Source organism: Cimex lectularius, unplaced genomic scaffold (assembly GCF_000648675.2).
Source record: "Cimex lectularius strain Harlan isolate CLEC.00 unplaced genomic scaffold, Clec_2.1 scaffold25, whole genome shotgun sequence".
Lineage (NCBI taxonomy): Eukaryota > Metazoa > Arthropoda > Insecta > Hemiptera > Cimicidae > Cimex > Cimex lectularius.
Window position 1 is genome coordinate 597345 of NW_019392633.1, and position 19257 is coordinate 616601.

General features: G+C 33.7%; 3 protein-coding genes across 4 annotated transcripts; 1 reads left to right on the forward strand and 2 right to left on the reverse strand.

Moving 5' to 3' along the window:
* Positions 1–1668: 1668 nt before the first annotated feature.
* Positions 1669–5023, reverse strand: LOC106668695 (tectonic-1). The gene is made up of 6 exons (XM_014397668.1): positions 4919–5023; positions 4620–4856; positions 3411–3579; positions 3142–3347; positions 2542–3081; positions 1669–2398 (listed from the first exon to the last, which is right to left on the reverse strand). The coding sequence occupies exons 1-6, from the start codon at positions 5021–5023 to the stop codon at positions 1907–1909; spliced, it is 1749 nt and encodes a 582-aa protein (XP_014253154.1). The 3' UTR covers positions 1669–1906.
* LOC106668852 (B9 domain-containing protein 2) lies at positions 4708–8249 on the reverse strand. Its single transcript, XM_014397997.1, has 5 exons — positions 8015–8249; positions 6020–6145; positions 5830–5964; positions 4919–5423; positions 4708–4856 (listed from the first exon to the last, which is right to left on the reverse strand). The coding sequence occupies exons 1-4, from the start codon at positions 8100–8102 to the stop codon at positions 5242–5244; spliced, it is 531 nt and encodes a 176-aa protein (XP_014253483.1). The 5' UTR covers positions 8103–8249; the 3' UTR covers positions 4708–4856; positions 4919–5241.
* Positions 8250–11060: 2811 nt separating this feature from the next.
* Positions 11061–18969, forward strand: LOC106668835 (glycerol kinase-like). Of its 2 annotated transcripts, none has more exons than XM_014397971.2 (12): positions 11061–11266; positions 14320–14578; positions 14639–14856; positions 14924–15033; positions 15156–15258; positions 15382–15492; positions 15557–15813; positions 15870–16075; positions 18143–18283; positions 18339–18434; positions 18502–18537; positions 18786–18969. In XM_014397971.2, exons 1-12 carry the CDS (start codon positions 11198–11200, stop codon positions 18881–18883), a joined length of 1704 nt encoding a protein of 567 aa, XP_014253457.1. In that variant the 5' UTR covers positions 11061–11197; the 3' UTR covers positions 18884–18969. The 2 variants fall into 2 exon arrangements, with proteins under 2 accessions (XP_014253457.1, XP_024080435.1); XM_024224667.1 differs by lacking the exon at positions 11061–11266 and adding an exon at positions 14067–14244.
* Positions 18970–19257: the final 288 nt, after the last annotated feature.

The following is a 19257-nucleotide window of genomic DNA, read 5'->3' on the forward strand; positions in this document are numbered from 1 at the left end:
TAACTTCCCATCTCAACACCACCTTTTGAATTTTCCCTCCTTTTTGCCATTTTTTCAAATGTCGTGTAATCGGATTGGATTCTCGACGACAAATGAAATGGCCACGGAGAGCTTTAGTGAAGTATACTTCATTTTCAATCATTAAATTCACTAATTTCGTGGTCCACTTGACCAATTAATATATTACAATTAATTAAGGTTTTTTGGTTGAGATAAAAAAGTCAATGGCACGAGCGGGGTTCGAACCCACGATCTTCTTGAGATGGGAAGTTAGTGTCCGAGTGGATCGAGGTCACGATAGCTCAAGTGGTAGTGCAGCGGCGTATCTAGCCGAAGATCGTTGGTTCGAATCCCGCTCGTGCCATTTTTTTCTCAACCAAAAAACCTTAATTGTAATATATTAATTGGTCAAGCGGACCACGAAATTAGTGAAGTTAAGAATTGAAGAAAATTTTTTATTTGTTTAGTCTACCTTAGAAAAGCACATAAAAGAATAATTGTCATCTATACAAAAAAGGACAACAAAAAATTTTTCCCACAAATATGCATCTCAAATGTTCTATTAAATTCAATGTTACCCGTGGCTATATGTAGTGACACAAAGCAAAAAAAAATGTACTTCACATTTTAAAATTAAATAGGATAAATGTGAATTATCCTATTATCATCCTTATTATTCCTCATTATAAAAATTTTGAGGAATGAAGATAATAATGAATAAGCTTTTTCTAATGGAACACGTTATCAGATTTACCTTTAAAAAAAAATTTTTTTGGTTTAAAAAGAAACAAGAATTAGTTCACTAGTGTTAAACAGGATAGTTTTCCCAGTTTTTGGACAATTATAATATAAATAAGTGATTTATCATGTATGAAGCACTGTCGATGCTGTGGCCGTCGGAAGATATGACTTGTAGAAGAAGGGCCATTCTCATGATTAAGGCCATGCAAGGATGACACATAGACACTTACTTTTGAGCCAAAGCCTGCTTGTGTGTCCGGCATGCAGAAGAAGGCTGCTCGATGTGTCCCACTTGATTAAAAGGTGCAATTCCTTGGCTCCATACAGAGACTATAGAACACGCAGAAATGCCACGTGATCTGAGAATTGTGCTTGAGCCCGGCAGCGATTATTTTGAGTCCCTGTTCTGATTCTTGGAGGAAACAGGGTTGTTATTATATATAGTAATAATAGTTATGCATACCTGGTTTGCTGAGAGTGAATGTATTTATTAGTGTGAATGTGTGATGCAAGAGAGTCTATGGCAGAATATTGAGGGCCCATTGACCCTCGATTAGGTAAATGTATGTGTCAAGAGTGTTAAAGGAATATTGAGTACTTCATGTACCCTAAATGAATGAATTATTAGTAGTGTAAATAGGAGAGATGTATTTAAGAAAGAATATGAGTAGAATGGCTTCGGAACTGAATGCATTGGGTGCTGAATTGACCTAGCTATTGACAGCAAGAAAAAGTTATTTAGGCAAATGGATGCTGAACAATTAAAATTATGACAAACATAATATATTTGTGTATGTTTATCAAATGACAAAGAAAAAAACCTACAGCTAGCTGTTTGAATCAACATTGCTAAAATTATTTGTGAACACATGTAAAAAATATTATTTGCAGTTATTTTGTTGTATTAACACAATAATGAAATAAAACTAAATTGCAAGATAAAAATTATTATTTTTACAAAATTATAAACTAGTATTTTCAAATGGCTTGAGCTTATGGGACATGTTACAATTAACTTTTACCCAATTTAAGATACCCAGTATGAAAATATGACAATTTTATTTATTACATTCTAATTTAAAATGTACAACATTTTACATTTTTGTAAGGCACATTAGAATTTTTGTCACAAGAGAAGAAACTAAATATTTTATTCTTTAAATGTTTAAAATAAGAATCTTAAAACAATTGTGATAATTAAAAAAGGTGAGAATGTGCTTTTAATACATTTAGAAGAAAATGGGTAAAAAAAATCTTGTGGTAACTTAATTTTAACAACAGGTGCTTTTGCAAACTTATTGACCGCGTTTCGGGAAACGTCGATATAGTTGACTGCTGAAGTCAATTTTAACTGGCAGTTTTGAGAAGAGCAGGATGCTTTGTCCATCAGAAACTCGACTGTGGCGCCGATTATTTTAGCCTGGGGATTGGAGAATGGGCCGAAATATGAATAGATAAACTGGTACTTGACTCCACTCAGCAGACTTCTGCAAGGTGCAAAGATGCTATTGAAGTCACTGTTGGAATTTTTGATATGCACGGGGACCCAATTTTCTTGGTAATCTGGCAGTGGGTCACCAAAGCTGGCAATTAATGTATCCAATATTTGTGTATCACTCACATTCACTTTCACATCCCCCATTAGAATTGTCCATATCTGAAATTGAAAGAAAAATTCATGTTTCCTTGCTTTACAAATTTTTAAGAAAAAATATTTGAAAACACATAAAAATCAACCTTGTCCCAATTAATGTCAATAATTACGTTATTTATGTAATATCTTAAGTTAAACTTAATTACCTCACTATGTAATATAGAACAGTTTCTTATTTTGTTGAGTCTGTTTTCATTGAAATAAAAATAGCATTTCGTTTGCAAGTTTTCCCCAAACAGTATGTTTGTTTTCTCTAGGCATCCTCCTCTAGAATCACTTTTTGCTAAGCTGATCCAGTCTTTTTGGTCTTTACTGAAAATCGTCACTTCTTTGTTGGACTTGATGGCTTTCCTTCCACTTATCAACGGCTTCCCCACAATATATCCTGGTGTTCCACTTCTGTGAAATACATTCGACTCGTCCTTTACCCATTTGTACTGAACTTGAAAGTATTGTTGAAAAGGCTCGCTCAGAATGTTTACATCATGAAGTGATACAAAACATTCTCCTTCCTGTAAACCACCAGAACCATTGTGGTACAGGAGGAGGGTAACACTTTTCAATGTATTAATGCAAGTCTGGGAAGATTCGTTGTAAAAAGGGGCTTCGAGAGAAGGAACTTCTAAGCAATTGCCAAATTTAGTACAAATGAATGGTTTCACTTGAACCAATGCTTCAACTATATCCTAAAATTAACATTACAAAAGTTTTTAAAAAAAATACTGAAATGAAAAAACAAAAATTACCTCATCAATCGATCTGTTGTTGAAACTTGTCGGGTTACCGACTAATTTTAAGTTGTTGCAAAAAAATTGAGCATTAAAATTAAATAGGTTCTCACAACTGGTTTTATCCTTTGGTGGCTTTTGTAGGCAATTAACATTAAAATTTTCAAGGTAACCGACTGTTCTTGTTCCAGAACAAAAGTTTGAAGTTACTTGTATTGGCACCTCTGAAAAAGAAATAAATCTAAATAAAAATTCAATCCTTTTAAGCTCGTTTATGTAAAACTTACTAAGAACACTCAATTCATTTGTCAAGTTGTCTAATTTCCAAAGTAATGACCCATACTTATAATTGGTAGTGTTGTCAAATTTAAAATCTGGTTCTTCGTTAGATCGAGCCCATGTAAAATGTTTCGCTCTACCCCAAACTTTGGAAAATCTTTCATTGGAGCTTATTATCTGAAATCAAGAAAACCGTTTTGATATCTTATAAAACAAATAAATTACACCCTCGAGTACAAAAAATACCACTATTTATATTAAGGTAAATAATGAACAAGTTGGGAACTAAAGCAAAAAATTCCCCACTGGCTATAAATGGCAGAAATAACGCCCAAAATAACCTATGGATCACAAGGAGGACAAAAATAAAACATCTGGAAACATTCTTTAAAACATCCTATAAGGTCTCAACAGACTATAAAGGAGGACTTCTAAAATCACATCAAAACTAGCTACTAGATTCATCCAAAATTTCCAAAACACAACTTGATGACATCTTGTGTGCCAGGACACAAAGTAATTTTGGTTAACGAAAAAGCAGACACACTGGCCAGAGGAGGATCTGCAAGGCCATATGTAGGCCCTGAAGCTATACTTTGGTTAACAAAAACAATCTTCCATCACAGAATGGATCCAAAAACTACAAAAGGAGAAGGTCGCTAGACACAGTAAACTTATGCTAAAACAACTCTCACCAAGACTGGCAAACTCACTGCTGCAATCAGAGAGGGCCAGACTTAGAGGAGTGATAGATAGGACTATTAACCTGACACTGGCATGTGAGAAAACATCTAAATAACAAAATCATATTCAACAATGATCCATTAGCAGATTATGCATGAAGAAACAGCCACTCACGTCATCTTCGAATGTAAAGCAACAGTTCAACGGAGGACATAACCCAACAAAAACACCCAGGGAATGAAATTGTACCAGTGTCAGTCAATGATCTAATTGACTTAACTTGACTTAACTTAATTGACCTAACTTCTGAGAAGAGGGAACTAGCAAGGTGCAATAAGGAAGAAGGCTGCAGTACCTGGGGAACTAAACCCCGCTTCCTAGTATCCATTATTATCATCATCAATGAACAAGTCAAATTATTCAATTAACACGCCAGTCGTTAAATTTCAAAGAAGATGAATACACATATTATTAAACAAAAATTGATATACTCACTACATCGTAACCATTTTTACCATTCATTGTAAACATACCTTTTGGTTAACAAAATGTAATCTATCAGGAAAATTGTCCTTAGAAATGCAGAAGATTCCATTATCGTTCTTCTTAATTTTGTATCTTGTATTGTTCTTATATATGTATTGATGTGAGAAGCATAGGCCCGAGTGTTGCACGGGATATGTTGAGTCAGGTGAACAAAAGGCAAATGTTGTGTGGTCGGACTCACTGCAGTCAACATCGCAACAGCAGTTTATATCACATTTTTCGCTCTGAAATATAAATAACAAAATCAGTTACAGTCTCAAGGTAAAAATTAATTTTAAAAACCCACAGTTAAATCGCATAAACAATCAGAAGACATTTTATGCATTTCTTTCTCTTTCTTGGGTATTTCAGTTGTTTTGGGTGTATCGGTTGTGCTTTGAAGCATAACCATCGTTGACATTTTTACACTTGCAGTCTCTTCGTTAATTTCTGTTGTTAAACAATTTTCAGTAGAATTGTCACATATGTTGCTTAAATCTACGGTTGTCGTGACATTATAACAACAGACAAACTTAATAACTATGAAAACCATAGCGGTTATAATCGGGTTTGGAAACATCTCGAATAGCAAGTTCAGTCTTTGAGTTGAGCTATTGTGTTTTTCAGTATTCAATAAGTTTCCACTCCATACTTTTGGAAGTTCTTCTGAATCAAGTTGAATTCTAAGTCAACAATACCCATTGGTTCTGTGCTTAGCCTGAACCTGTCTAACCCATTAAAAATAATATCAGGGTTTCTCAGCTGAGGGCCGCCGCCAATGAAGAACTCAGAAAATTTATCATACAACTTTCCTAAAAGCATAATAAATTAGAAAATTAATAGTAGAAAAGCATTTCAAAATCGTTTTATTTAACTAATTTTTATTAATTTATTTTTAATTAAAATGTTTTAATTAAATTACAAATCAGTACCATTAAGTAAAATAATTTACATTGTAAACAATTGCCCTTATAGTTTCATGTGATGCTCATGATTCATGATGTTCCAAATTACCAAGTTTTTTGTTTAAAAAAAAATCACCATGTAATATGATGAAGAATTTGAATTGTAAGAATTTATATTTGTCAAAAAAGTTATTAAACAAGTCTTTTCCCTTTTAAAATGAGGAATATAACTACCAATTAATTATTAAATAAGTGAATTAAATGAACGTTCACCATCAATGTGGTGCAAGCTAAGAAAAATTAATGAACAAACCCAGAGGCTTCCAGGTCGGGCAAGAAATCGAATGACAGCCAGGAGTCGTTGGGATGAATGAGTACCCGTACCCACAAACTTCACTCCGCCCGAATTCGTCGTAATGGAAAATCTGTAAGTATATTTTTGGCCAGCCTAGAATTACATTAAATTATTTTCCAAAATGGATGTGATGTAATGCCAGTTTTACCAGGGATTCCTTTAGTAGCAAAGTGGACATCAATTGGATGACACCAATACGTCATCTCATCATAACCTGGGTTATCAACTTGAGTTTGGCCTTCCTTCTGTCCTGAAATCAACTGCCAGCCAGGACCTTTAAAAAAAAGTTTAACACATTCATCAGTTTACCCATAAATTTGTGACTGTTAACCTTCTCTTTCTAAGCCAAATTTGATATTCCGTAGTCTTTTCCGCTAGCTAAAACTATATCATATTAAATTATACAAATCAGGAATGTTTAAAATATCAGGCTATGAATGCAACCCGCTAAGGAAGGGAAAAAATGTTTTTATGTTTTTAAGATCCTTTTGCAATTAATTGTTAAACACTTCGAAGAACAAAGCTCCGATGCTGCTTATTTTATTCCAAAACTTTCAGCATTACATAACAGCATGACACATAAACATCACTTGTCATTTATGCTAGCTCAGTCATGTTAGGATTTGGACGAAGATTTGTAGAAAAGTGGAGTCATTAATTTTATAACTTTTTATCATTGGATATGTACTTGTATCCTTTATCCGGCTTATTCGGTGTTGCTAGCTCCCCTCAAAGTGAACATCCATATTGCCACATTGACAAAAGTTTTACTACATATTCAGTTTTTGTATTCAGACTTAGATAAAAACCACTTATTACATATTTATAGTATGGTTCCCTTGTATCTAGCTATGTCAGCTAGTAGACATAGTACTTTGGAGGTACACCTTTTAACATATAAGTGACTAATGAAATTATAGGGAGGGTTCATATTAAATCTGTACTTTTGTTTCGTTACTCAATGTTTTTAACGTGTGCCAAGACCTTCGGCTGCCTGTGCTCCATCTTACTGACTCATATAGTTCATTTTGACAAATGTAATGTCCACAAAAAAGATCTTTTTTCTTTAGATTATTTAAGAACTTATTTAAACCTTGGATGATGATCATGGTGACACATTACAAAGTTTTTGCTTAGTCTAGTATGTTCAATTACCAAGTACCAGGTAAAAATATTAATAAATAATTTTTTATAAATTAATTAATCTATTTATTTTATTTATTTATTTAATTGTAATGGATACCAGGAACTGGAGAATTTCCGCCTGACAACTGCAGCCCCATACAGCTTATTATACAATATTGCCTAATAGTACTTCACATTGTAGGTCTTCAAAGAAATATGAGATCGCTGGTAAAAAATTTAAATATGTTAATCTATAGAGATATTTAACATTGTTTTGCCCTGATGATGACCTTAAAATATGTCGAAAACTTGGCAGTAACAAATGCATTCACTTTTTTCTGACCATACCTTGATCCAGTGTTTGTGAGTGAAAAGTGGTCGATACATTGAAACTATAAACCCCAGCATAGCCCTTGGTCAGGATTTGAGAATAAATTGCACACAAAAAATATTGTAAAATGGTTTTGAATCCAAATCTAGAGTCAACGGGAAGTTGGACGTTATGTCCTCCTATATTACAGGAATTACATAACTTTACTGTGTAGAAAGATAATTTAACTGATCATTTTAGTCAGTAAACATCTCATTGAAAACAACCAAGGTATTATCAATGCAAACTTCAAGAAGAAATTTCACAATACAACCAATACCTTTAAAAGAACGAATTTTCCTTTGTTTCCCAAGTTATTGTTAGTGTGATCTCAGAGGTTGAAAAGCCTCGTAGTTATGTACAAAACAAGTTGTTAACACGTTTTCTACTGATTTGTCATTAAATAAAATACAATTTAACAAAAATCCATACATGAACAATTGTGACCTTTATTTTCAATATTTACATAATACGTACGATGCGATGCAAAATACGATTTTTTTATTGTGCCTCTGCCTCTGATTAAACGTATATTTTTGATAATTCCTTAATATAAATGCAATTATTTAAGGGTTTCGGTCGATTAAATATTTCCGCTGTAGAAAAAGGCCGGAGTTGTGAACCAGGAGCATTACAGTAGAAACTTACCTGTGTGAATCCCCCATTTGCAGAAGAGGCTCTTTCTTCTGAAATTTTTAGCACCGACGATCTGGCCAATTATGTAGAGCTCTGCCATCAACCAAAAGAGACGTCTTGAGGAATGAGGAGTGAGGACAAAGATTGAAGTGACGCTCAACTCTCTCAAGCACTTATTTGCAAGGGTTGTTTGCTTTTTCCGTAACTAAGAAACGCCGCCATTCCGGCCGAGACACGCGCCCCAACATCGAAGTTGTCAACTATTTATAGTCTTTTGTTAAAATTTTATCAAACGTCTTTTCCGGCCGGATAAAATCGATTTTCTCGACCGATTTTCAATTTAAATAAACCCGAAGTCTGTCCTCGTGAGAGAAGGAGAGTCAGATGAAATCCAAAAACAATAATGTCATTTATTTCTATCTACAACAGCACAATTAATTAATACCGACCGCAAAATACAATTGGTCTCAGATCTAACATACAAAATTTAGTATATTTTCTTGATATTGCAATAATAAAATTATGTCTATATTATCTTTAAAAAAATCATTAAAACCTAAATATATACAAAATATTTGGAAATAATCTCTTACATACAAACCAACTTTCTCTCTTTCTAGTATGAAAATTTGCATAATTAATTGAAAATTTGTTAGTTGTACAAAAACTTTATTTATTGATTTGTTTCTTGATACACTGAAGTATAATTTTCCGTGTAAGAAACATTCTTCTGACTAATCTAACCCCACATCTTTATTCGTTTGTCCTCAATTGTTAAAACGAAAGATAGTGTAACAGGGAATACAAATCATTCTCTCAATTGAAAGTCCGATTGAGAAATCCCTAAGGGTATTTTCCCAATTCACATCATCATCAACAAAAAGACCGTTTTCTTGAAAGCTACTCGATCAACTATATTTCACTGTCTATCGTGTGCAAATACTAAAGAAACAGACCCACGAATATGCTGAGCGAATTCTGAGATAGAAACACTGATTGATTTGGGTGAATGTTATAATTCGTACAAGCGCATTTTTTTTTCTTTTTTATGTTGGAATAATTCGTCTATAGTATTGTGGTACTTCATGATATAATAATGTATTAAAAGTATTATTAAATATCTCTCTTTATAATATTAGTATACATAAAAATAATTATTTGTTATTATTTATATGGTTGATTATATACTCCGATGGACAAAATTATTGCACTACTCTTAAATTTTAATTTATTTAGGTTTATTCTTATTTTGCATAACAAAAATAAGACATTTAAAAAGAAAATGTTTATTAAAAATTGGAAAAAACACGTATTTCTACTTCTGGCATGAATCACATCCGTGAAATGCCTTTGCATTTCTTGAAAACGAATTCTTTCCTATTCATCAAGAACAGCCGTTTCCAACTCTTCTAGGGTGTTAGGACCTGGGCTTTTTCGTCGTACCGGTCACTTAAGTTAGTCCCAAATGTGTTCGATTGGGTTCAAATCAGTACTTTGAGCAGGTGACACCAAGCACTCAATTTCAACATCGTTTAGATAGTCATCCACAATATGCTCTCTGGGGACTGCCTTATCTTGCATTAGCAAGAATTTCTCATCGTTGGGGGGGGGGGGGGGCAAACGGCATTACATGTTCTTCGATTATGTCTTGTAAGCACCTGTGTGAAGTTGGAGATCTTGTTCGCACGTTCATACGACAACCAGTTCTGTGCGGGCGTCCAAGGAAATGCCATCCCAGAATATCTATGACTCACCATGGAATGCCACCTAAAGAACCATACAGCATGGGCGCGTACCTTTCTCCTGAGCGTTTCCATATCAAATTACGCCCACCTCAAGGTTTCAGGCCAACTCACCTCATCTGTAAAAAGAATTCGTCCCCAAACTTCTAGTGTCCAATTCACATGTTCCCATGAACCCTGGTCGTTTTCTATGCTGTGGTTAAGAAGTCCACGAGCCGGGTACCGGGTCCTGAGGTTATTTTCATTGAGCCTTCTGCTTACAGTCCTGAAGGAAATCGAAACATTTTTTACTTTTCTTATATTCTTTCTCATAATGCTGCGGTTTCGTAGAGCTTGGTAACGGATGAATCTATCGTCTCTCTTGTCCATATACCTAGATTGACCCTGTCCTGACCTAGTATGAAGTCCTGTATCTCTGAAGCGCCGAAGAACCCATCATCCTATTGTAGAGTGATTTACATTCAGCCTTCTGACAATTTCGCGTTGGCTGTATCCTTCCTATAATAAATTATGAACTTGACATTGTGACATTATGACACTCAAATGACTGGCTGGAGTCATTGAAAAAGGTTTATGAATAAGAATAATATCAAATGAAAACAACTAAGGAAAAATATTAATTGAAAGCGATATTTAGGCGTAGCAGAATGAAAGAGCATAATGCAACTTTTTGTGCAAATGGGGTTTATCAGTAAAAAGTAAATCAAGTAAGTAAACAAATTTGCATTGAAATTTATTATTAGTAATAATAAAAAACGAGAAAGGTTCGTCATTTCTTTCATATAACAACCCTTTAATGGACCTTTAAGATTGGACAAAGAATACCCATGGAATTGTGAATTTGATAAATTTGGTGATCCAAGAAGAAAAAAGAGCTGATTCATTTCATGAGTGGGCAGTTTTGACCCTATCCTTAAAAAGAGCGGTTTTCCCAACTCTATCTTGCACCCCAAAAAAATCAGTTTTTAATATTAGAAACGGAAACTTGGTAGTAGAAAGCCAAATACAATTTCCCTGTGCACTATTTCAAATATATATATTTTTTCCTTTGGCTGTCGTACTAAATTGGAGTAGTGCCTTCAAAAATCATAAGTGTGTTATTCCGTTTTTTTAATTTTAAGGCAGAATGGCGGTCTGCTTACTTTTCTCTGACCACAAAATTTGTCCCATTTTTTAGATTGAAATTATTTTATATCCATGCCTCACCCTAAGTATCGAATGATACAAATCATCGGAATAAAAGTATCGAGTAGAAAATTGCGTCGCGTAGATATTGTACCCTGGCAAAATCCCGATATTGATAAAGTATCGATACTCTTCCCGCATCCGTCGGGTGGCAACTGCAACCGTATTTCGGCCTTCCGGGACTAGAAAAGTTTCAATTCTGTTTTTGTATATATGAATGATGTATACAGCGATTCAGGCTTCAAAACGTATAACATTCTAAAATAAAATGTCTTCTAAAAAGTACGGACCTTTGGTTGGGTCCATCGATGAGGGAACTAGCAGTACCAGATTTTTGGTCAGTTCATTTAAATATTTTTCCAGGTTTTCAACTCTCACTTTCTGCTTTGGATATATGATTTTAAATATTGTACACTTGGTTTGCATAATACGTTTTATCAGCTTGCAAAGCTACATATATTAATAATGACATTTGAAGCAGTGGGTAAGCACAGATGTATTGCATACTTGTCTAAGCTAAAAATATTTAACACAGTCACCAGGCCTATTTTATGCAGGTGCTCAGGTTTGGGGAGGAAAGATGTTTGGTCAGGTAAGGGGCTTCAGTGGTTCTTCATCAGGAGGCTGTTCAGGCTGTCCCTGTACACCCCACAGCGTTCCTTTATGCTGAGACATATCTCCTGCCGATTTGTCACTATAAAACTTCACTATGCTTACATAATCAGAATTTTATCCCCATCGATAATAGACTCTCGAAGATTATTACCAGGCAGATTGTAGATAAACACTGTTTTAAGGAAATAAAAAGGCATATCATGCAGTTAAGCTAGGACTTGCCCTTAGACCAGAACAACATTGGCAGAATTGAATTGTGGTGGGGCGGTTTGTGGCTAATTAGACAGTCCATCCACAACGTTGCACAGATATGGCCAATTCAGACAGCTTCCCACACCATAAGATAGCTTCTATTCAAATCTCCAAATTATTTCATAAATCTTTCATTACCCTTTGATAGTATACAGTGTGTAATTAAGTGGTGTTGGGATCTGTTTATCTTAAATTACAAACACTTCAAACAGCAGGATTCCTTATTCAGTATCCAGGCATTTATGCTTGCTAAATCAAGTATACAGTAATCCCTTAACATTGACAGGTGTTTGGTTCCAGAAAATTGCCGTGAATGTTAAACCCGCGAATGTTGAGTCTATTTTCCTATGCTATTAGGAGGTGTATATACTTCGCACTTTGCCATAAATGTCAAGAAACATTTCCTTTACCAGAAGTTGAGGGATGCAAACAAATTTTCTTCGTAGGAAGGATATTGTTCACATGCGGTAATCCCTTAACATTCGTGGGTGTTTGGTTCCAGAAAAGCCAAAAATTGAGATACAATTCAGAACTTAAAAAAAAGTTTATTCAAAATAAATAGAAGACATAACAGTGTTTGAACATGTTGTTTTCATTGTTTTTATTTTTTGATGAGCAAGGAAAGAAATAACTATTAATTGTTTGCTGTTTCACCGAATAATTAACACAGGATTTAATGGTGTTTTTTATAAATAAATATAAGCCTTTAGTTCCAGCAGATTTATTTACATGGGAAGCTTTTCAATTATTTTGTAATCATCTTCAGCCCCTTAACTCACAGCCTTGTTATTTATATTTTTTTCATATATGAAAAATTAATTTTTTATATGAAAAAGATTATTAATTTTTTTAAAAATTTTTACATGAAAAAATGTAAATAACAAGGTTGAAAGTTAAGGCTGAAGATGATTATGAAATAATTGAAAGGCTTTTCATGTAAATAAACCTGCTGGAACAAAAGGCTTATATTTATTTATAAAAAACACCATTATGGAGTTCCACAGCAAGAACGGTCAACAACATCTTAACACAGGATTTATTCTATTTCTTGGTGACTTGCCTGGAACTGGCTGCTTAAGGAAACAATATTTTGGTAGAAAAGTTCTGTCTAGTAAGGTTCTGTTATAGTATATTAATGGCAAGGATTAGACTGAGTTGGTCAATTTCTGTAAAGAGGCTTATTTTCTTAAGCTGGGTTCCCATTGCATAAAAAAAATCATTCGCACAACTAAATGTGAGAACCACTCACAAAACCCCACATCGGGTAAACCATTTCCACGAGGCAAAACACTTCGCAACCTAGAGCCATCAATTTGTGTAAGACAAGTATGCTGTTTATAACTATACCAACTCCTGCATCAGTGTTTGCTATCATGGTGATACTTTTTGTTGTACTTTTTGTCTTTGTCTCATTTTGATGTTTTTTTTCCTTCCGCGCATCCTCTCTCTTGTTCTTGTTTTGATTTATCCTTAGCATCACACAAAAATCGGTAGCTGATTCAGATAAGTGAAACGCAGCCCTCCGTTCTCTTACTCGAGACAAGTGCATTTACTCAGAGAGAAACAAACAACATGAAACACTTTGATGCACAAACCCGACAATTGGTTGGCTCACCCTGAAATGTCCTTGCGCCAAAAGTTTCACAGTCTTGGTTAGGTATCCTCAACACTAGACGAGTTTCACGAAACAGTTGCACGAGTGATTTTTGTGCAATGGAAACACACCTTTTGAGCCAGAATTAGACACTTGGTGGAGGGTGGAAGCGGCATCTCTTTGCAGATTCTCCTGAGTAGATGAAAAGCTCATCCTCAACATCATGTATTTTTAAGAATTATTGTATGCATTGTGAAGATCGTGTGTGGGAAATGACTCAGCAGTCCTTGTGGCTGGGACTGCTGAGTCATTTCTGAACGTATCAATGAATCTTTGTTTTTGCTCAATTCACCATTAGTATCATAAACATTTATTATTATTTTATTTTTTTAAACTATTATCTCTTTTAGTATATAATGTACTTTATTACTATTTATTTTGACTTTTATTAGTTCCATTTACTTTATTTTGGTTTATTTTATTGATTTATGTGCATTATAGGTAATCATAAATAAGTGATGAATATATTTGCAAGTTATATTTCTGATATTATCATTCAATTATGTTTTATCATTACATTACTGAAATTTATCGTGTAATTTTTGAAGAAAGTAAATATTCATTTTGTAAATACTAATTATAAATAGCCAGAAGGGAGATTTTAGTTATTTCAATTTATGTGCTAGACTACCTCAGATAGTTTTAAATCATGAGAAACGTCTTTCTTCTTTTGAAATAGATACTTCCCAATTGTAAACTTTGTATATATTAAAGAATAAAGACATATAGTAGAAGTAATAATGACATTTTATTACAAATGATGACAGAATGGATAATTAATAGAAACAGCCTATGTATTGTTAACTTATAAACTTGGAAAATTGTTATGCAACTAAATTTCTCCTCTTAAAGATGTTTTTATTATTTAGGTGTTTGCGGCCAAGACTGGAGAGGTGCTCACATACCACCAACTAGAGATACGCCACATTAGCAAGCAGGAAGGATGGGTTGAACAGGACCCCATCGAGATTTTAAGCAAGACTGAAATGTGCATCAACCAGACAGTAGATAATCTGAAAGCTCTTGAAATCGATCCGGCTGATATTGTCGCTACTGGCATTACGAACCAACGCGAGACAACGATAGCTTGGGATAAGTACACTGGAAAGCCACTTTATAACGCAATTGGTGATTCCTTCTCCTACTTATTGCATTTGCGATAGGAGTATTCATTGTTAATTTATGCAGTCTGGTGTGACATGAGGACAACAGAGACAGTTGATTTAGTGCTTAAAAATGTGGAAGGAGAAAACAAGGAATGTCTGAAGAATGTATGTGGCCTGCCTGTGAGTACTTACTTCAGTGCGACTAAAATAAAATGGTTGCTCACCAATGTAGAAGAGGTTCAGAATGCTTATAAGGAAGATAGGTGTTATTTTGGTACAATGGACTCCTGGTTGATATGGGTAAATTGATTTAAAAAGCTTACGTCCTTTTTTCTCAAGTTGAATACATTTTATTTGGTTATTGCAGAACTTGACTGGCGGTATCGATGGGGGAGTGTTTGTCACGGATGTTACCAATGCTTCAAGGACAATGTTGATGAACATTAAAACTCTTGAATGGGACCCTTATTGTCTATCGTAAGTTTTACATACCAGCTAATGACAACCGAACCAGAACCAGTTTTTTGTTTTGTTTTTAAACAAATCCATTTATTTTTCTCTTCTTAAATATTTGAAAACTGATGTTTTAAAAATTGTAGGTTTTTTGGCATAAAACGGTCTTGTTTGGCAGAAATAAAATCAAGTTCTGAGATTTACAGTTATTTCTCATGTACAGTTCTTCAGGGGACGCCTCTGTCAGGAGTAGGTACCAGAAAATAGACAATTCCAGTTTCTAAAATTTAAATAAAGATAAAAATAAACAGACCCTTGCGCTTCCCACTCAATTTAGTTTAATTTAATTTTTTTAATTCTTTAATTGTACAGTGTTTAGGTGATCAGCAAGCGGCTTTGGTTGGACAGATGTGTCTCTCCCAGGGACAGGCAAAAAATACTTACGGAACTGGTTGTTTTCTTCTATATAACACAGGAACAAATGTAAAATAAGTATTTTAATCAATTGTCAGTATATTTTTCAAAACCTTTTTGTTTTTAATTTCAGCTGGTCTTTTCAAATCATGGTCTCTTATCAACAGTCGGTTACAAAATGGGTCCAGATGCACCTACAATTTACGCTTTGGAAGGTTCGATTGCAGTTGCCGGTGCTGCATTACGATGGTTGAGGGATAATCTGCAATTGCTACAGAAAGTAACCGACTCGAAAAAAATTGCAGAGATGGCTTCACCTGTCGGTGAAGTCGTATTTGTACCGGCATTTTCTGGCCTCTATGCCCCGTACTGGAGGCAAGATGCAAGGAGGTGCGATAATTTCTAATTTGTTGTTTATCATGATCTGAAATATCTCTTAATTTCAGTGTAATATGTGGGATAACAGAAGAAACGTCTAAAGCCAATATAATTCGTGCAGCACTTGAAGCCGTGTGTTTTCAAACTCGTGATATTTTAGAAGCCATGAACAAAGATTGTGGCATACCTTTAAAAACGCTTTTAGTCGATGGTGGTATGACCAATAATGATTTCCTTATGCAGCAACTAGCTGATATAGTTGGAATCCCAGTCAGTAAGTTTAATTGTCAGTATTTTTAAATTTACTTATGTTCATACTTACTTAAAAGTCAAATAAAATATATTTAAACAGTCAACTCACGATAAGTTGACTAAGTTATTCTATATCATATATATATTAGGTCATTATTTAAATTTAATTATTATATTGGTATTTAATTGATTTAAGAATGACCCTCAAACAGTACAGTGGTTAGAGATGAAATACACCAGAGTTGGGCAAAATCTAACTGTTTAATCATGATTAAGAATTTTGACTGTGGTGATTAGTGACCGTTAATAGATATTTATTTAGAAATCGTGAGATGCGGTCTAGTGTGATGTAGGTTTCCGAAAAACATTTTCTTTATCGTGCCAATGTTTCGATCTTTATTGAGCTCATCTTCAGAGCCTGGGATTTACAAACATTGTTTACATATTACAGTTACATTTTGGATGTGGAAAAGTGAATTTAACAACACAACAACAACAACAACAATGCAAAATATATTTTATATATTCAATGAAAGTATTTCTACTCACTCAAAGTGTTTGTCTTCTGTGTAATTGTGCTAACAGAATAATCAACAATTACAACTCAACATTAACACCATCCACTATTACTAATAATACTACATTAAATCTATCGAATACAAACAAACCAGCATACATTTCCATACCATTTATCCAAGGCCTATCACACAAATTAAACACATTTCTCTTGTCTGATAACTTCAAAATAGCTTTCAAAAATTATAAAACAATTCAAACACTTTTTTCCAAAATTAAAGATCCCACACCAATAACAAATAAATCTGACGTAATCTACAAGATCAACTGTTTAAACTGTCTGGCAACTTACATCGGTCTTACATCCCAATATCTGGACAAGAGAGTAAAGCAACATATCTATGATTGCAAAAAACCCAAGCAAAATCCTACAGCACTCACTACCCACCATTTTGAACACCAACACAATTTCGACTTCAAAATCCAAAAATATTACATACAGAACAAAACAAATATAAACATAATTTCTTAGAAATGGTTTATATCAACCGAGATAAATACAGCATCAATTACAGAACAGATACATGTAAACTCAGTCGCAGCTACGCCAATACCATTAATCAAATTCAATACAGATAACATACGTATATCATCACATTACATTCCACACATCAAATATTTTTCACATAGTCTAATTTCCCGACAAGTCAGCTTTCCTTTTCCTATTTATCCCTTTCTATACAATCCTGAAAGGATAATCTGGCCGAACAATTACCAACACATTTTTTCCCTTCGTCGGCTCCTTTCACCTCAAAGAAGCCGACGCCTTATACAAAATGTCTTTTCTATACCAACATCCTTCCCCACCCCTTCAAAATCCAACGTATATAAACACAAAATAGCAAAATCTCACTGGCACTCTCGACACGACACACAAGAATGGCACAATTACACAGAAGACAAACACTTTGAGCCCTGAAGATGTTCTCAATAAAGATCGAAACATTGGCACGATAAAGAAAATGTTTTTCTGAAACCTACATCACACCAGACCATATCTCACGATTTCTGAACAATTATCGATTAACGGTCACTAATCACCACACATAAGTTCACAATAGTCATTTTTATTGTACAATAAAATTTATTGATAATCTTACATGAATAAAAAAAAAATTCTTTTTAGACAATTTAACAGTTCCATCTGGAGTTGCCACATAAGTGATGAATAGAGCGATTCTACTTGAGCATTGAATTCTCTATTTCTTTATTAGTATAACAGCCAATGTTTCCTATCATTTCATTAGTCACAAAATGTGAAAACAAAACTCAGCTAGACAAATAGGACAGTTATGGACAGTGTATTTATTAGTAGTGAAATTAATAGATGGTCACATTTAACCAGTTTGAACAAATAAAATGTATTTAACAATTGATAAGTCGGACACTTTTTTCCCCAGTCCGTTGAATTTTGACATATCGAGAGTAGGCTAACCTGAAAAGGACTGCACCTGTATCAACTACTACTTTATTGTTTAATATTTAAAAAATTTCCATATTCTGATCATTTTAGTCAGACCTTCAATGCTAGAAACAACTGCATTGGGAGCAGCAATGGCTGCAGGAGCTGCTAAAGGTATCGAGGTCTGGAATCTTAAAAATTTACATTCGTTCATTCCTGTCGATACATACTTACCAGAAATTAATGACGACGGTATGCCTTTTTTGTTTATAAAAATAAATCATGTCTTAATATCGTTCCTTTTCAGAACGGGACTACCGTTACTCCAGGTGGAAAATGGCAATTCAGCGGAGTCTTAATTGGAGCGAAGTCGATCAACAGAAAGCCCACGTTCTGATTACACGTCAGTATATTTAGAAACTGTTTGTGATAAATATTGTATTCAATATATATATTTTTTTAACATTCAGGATCAAACACATTTGAACCTAATCACTGTGATGATGGTAAGTCTGAAATATTAAAATAACTCAAAAATGTTTATAGAGATATGATTATTGCATGCATAATCTAAGTAAGTTTAACCTAAGCTTGTGCAAAAGAAAAACTCATTATGAATAATACCTTTATTTAAAATTTTAAGCACACTGTTATAACAATAACTAAAACTGCTTACAGTGCAGTTTGCCATAAATAATCAATTCATATTATATTGGAATTAATTTATTAAATACCCTTTTATTTTCTCTTACAGATGATTATCTTCAGAGTGCAATATCGAAATCGATTCCTGGTACTATATTTATTTTCACAACTTGGCTTATTCTGATTTTAGCTGAGCGTTTACAATAATCAATTTAAATTGGAAATTCTAGCAAACCCAATTTAATTAATTTGAATTATATAATGATTCATTTTTAAGACATGGTTTTGTATTTTTAAATAAAAGAACATTATCAACTTTAGAATATTTATTCTGTTATTTTACCATACGGTATTCTATTAAAATTGATATAGTTTTATTTCTATATTTGAATTATACAGTATTCCTTTTTAAAACATGTTTCCATATTTTTAAATAAAAGAACATCATCAAATTTAGAATGTTTATTCTGTTATTTTACCATGCAGTATTAATTAAAATTGATATAGTTTTATTTCTATATTGGCATTATACAGTGATTCATTTTTACCACTATCAGCTCAATGGGCGCCACTTGGCGCTC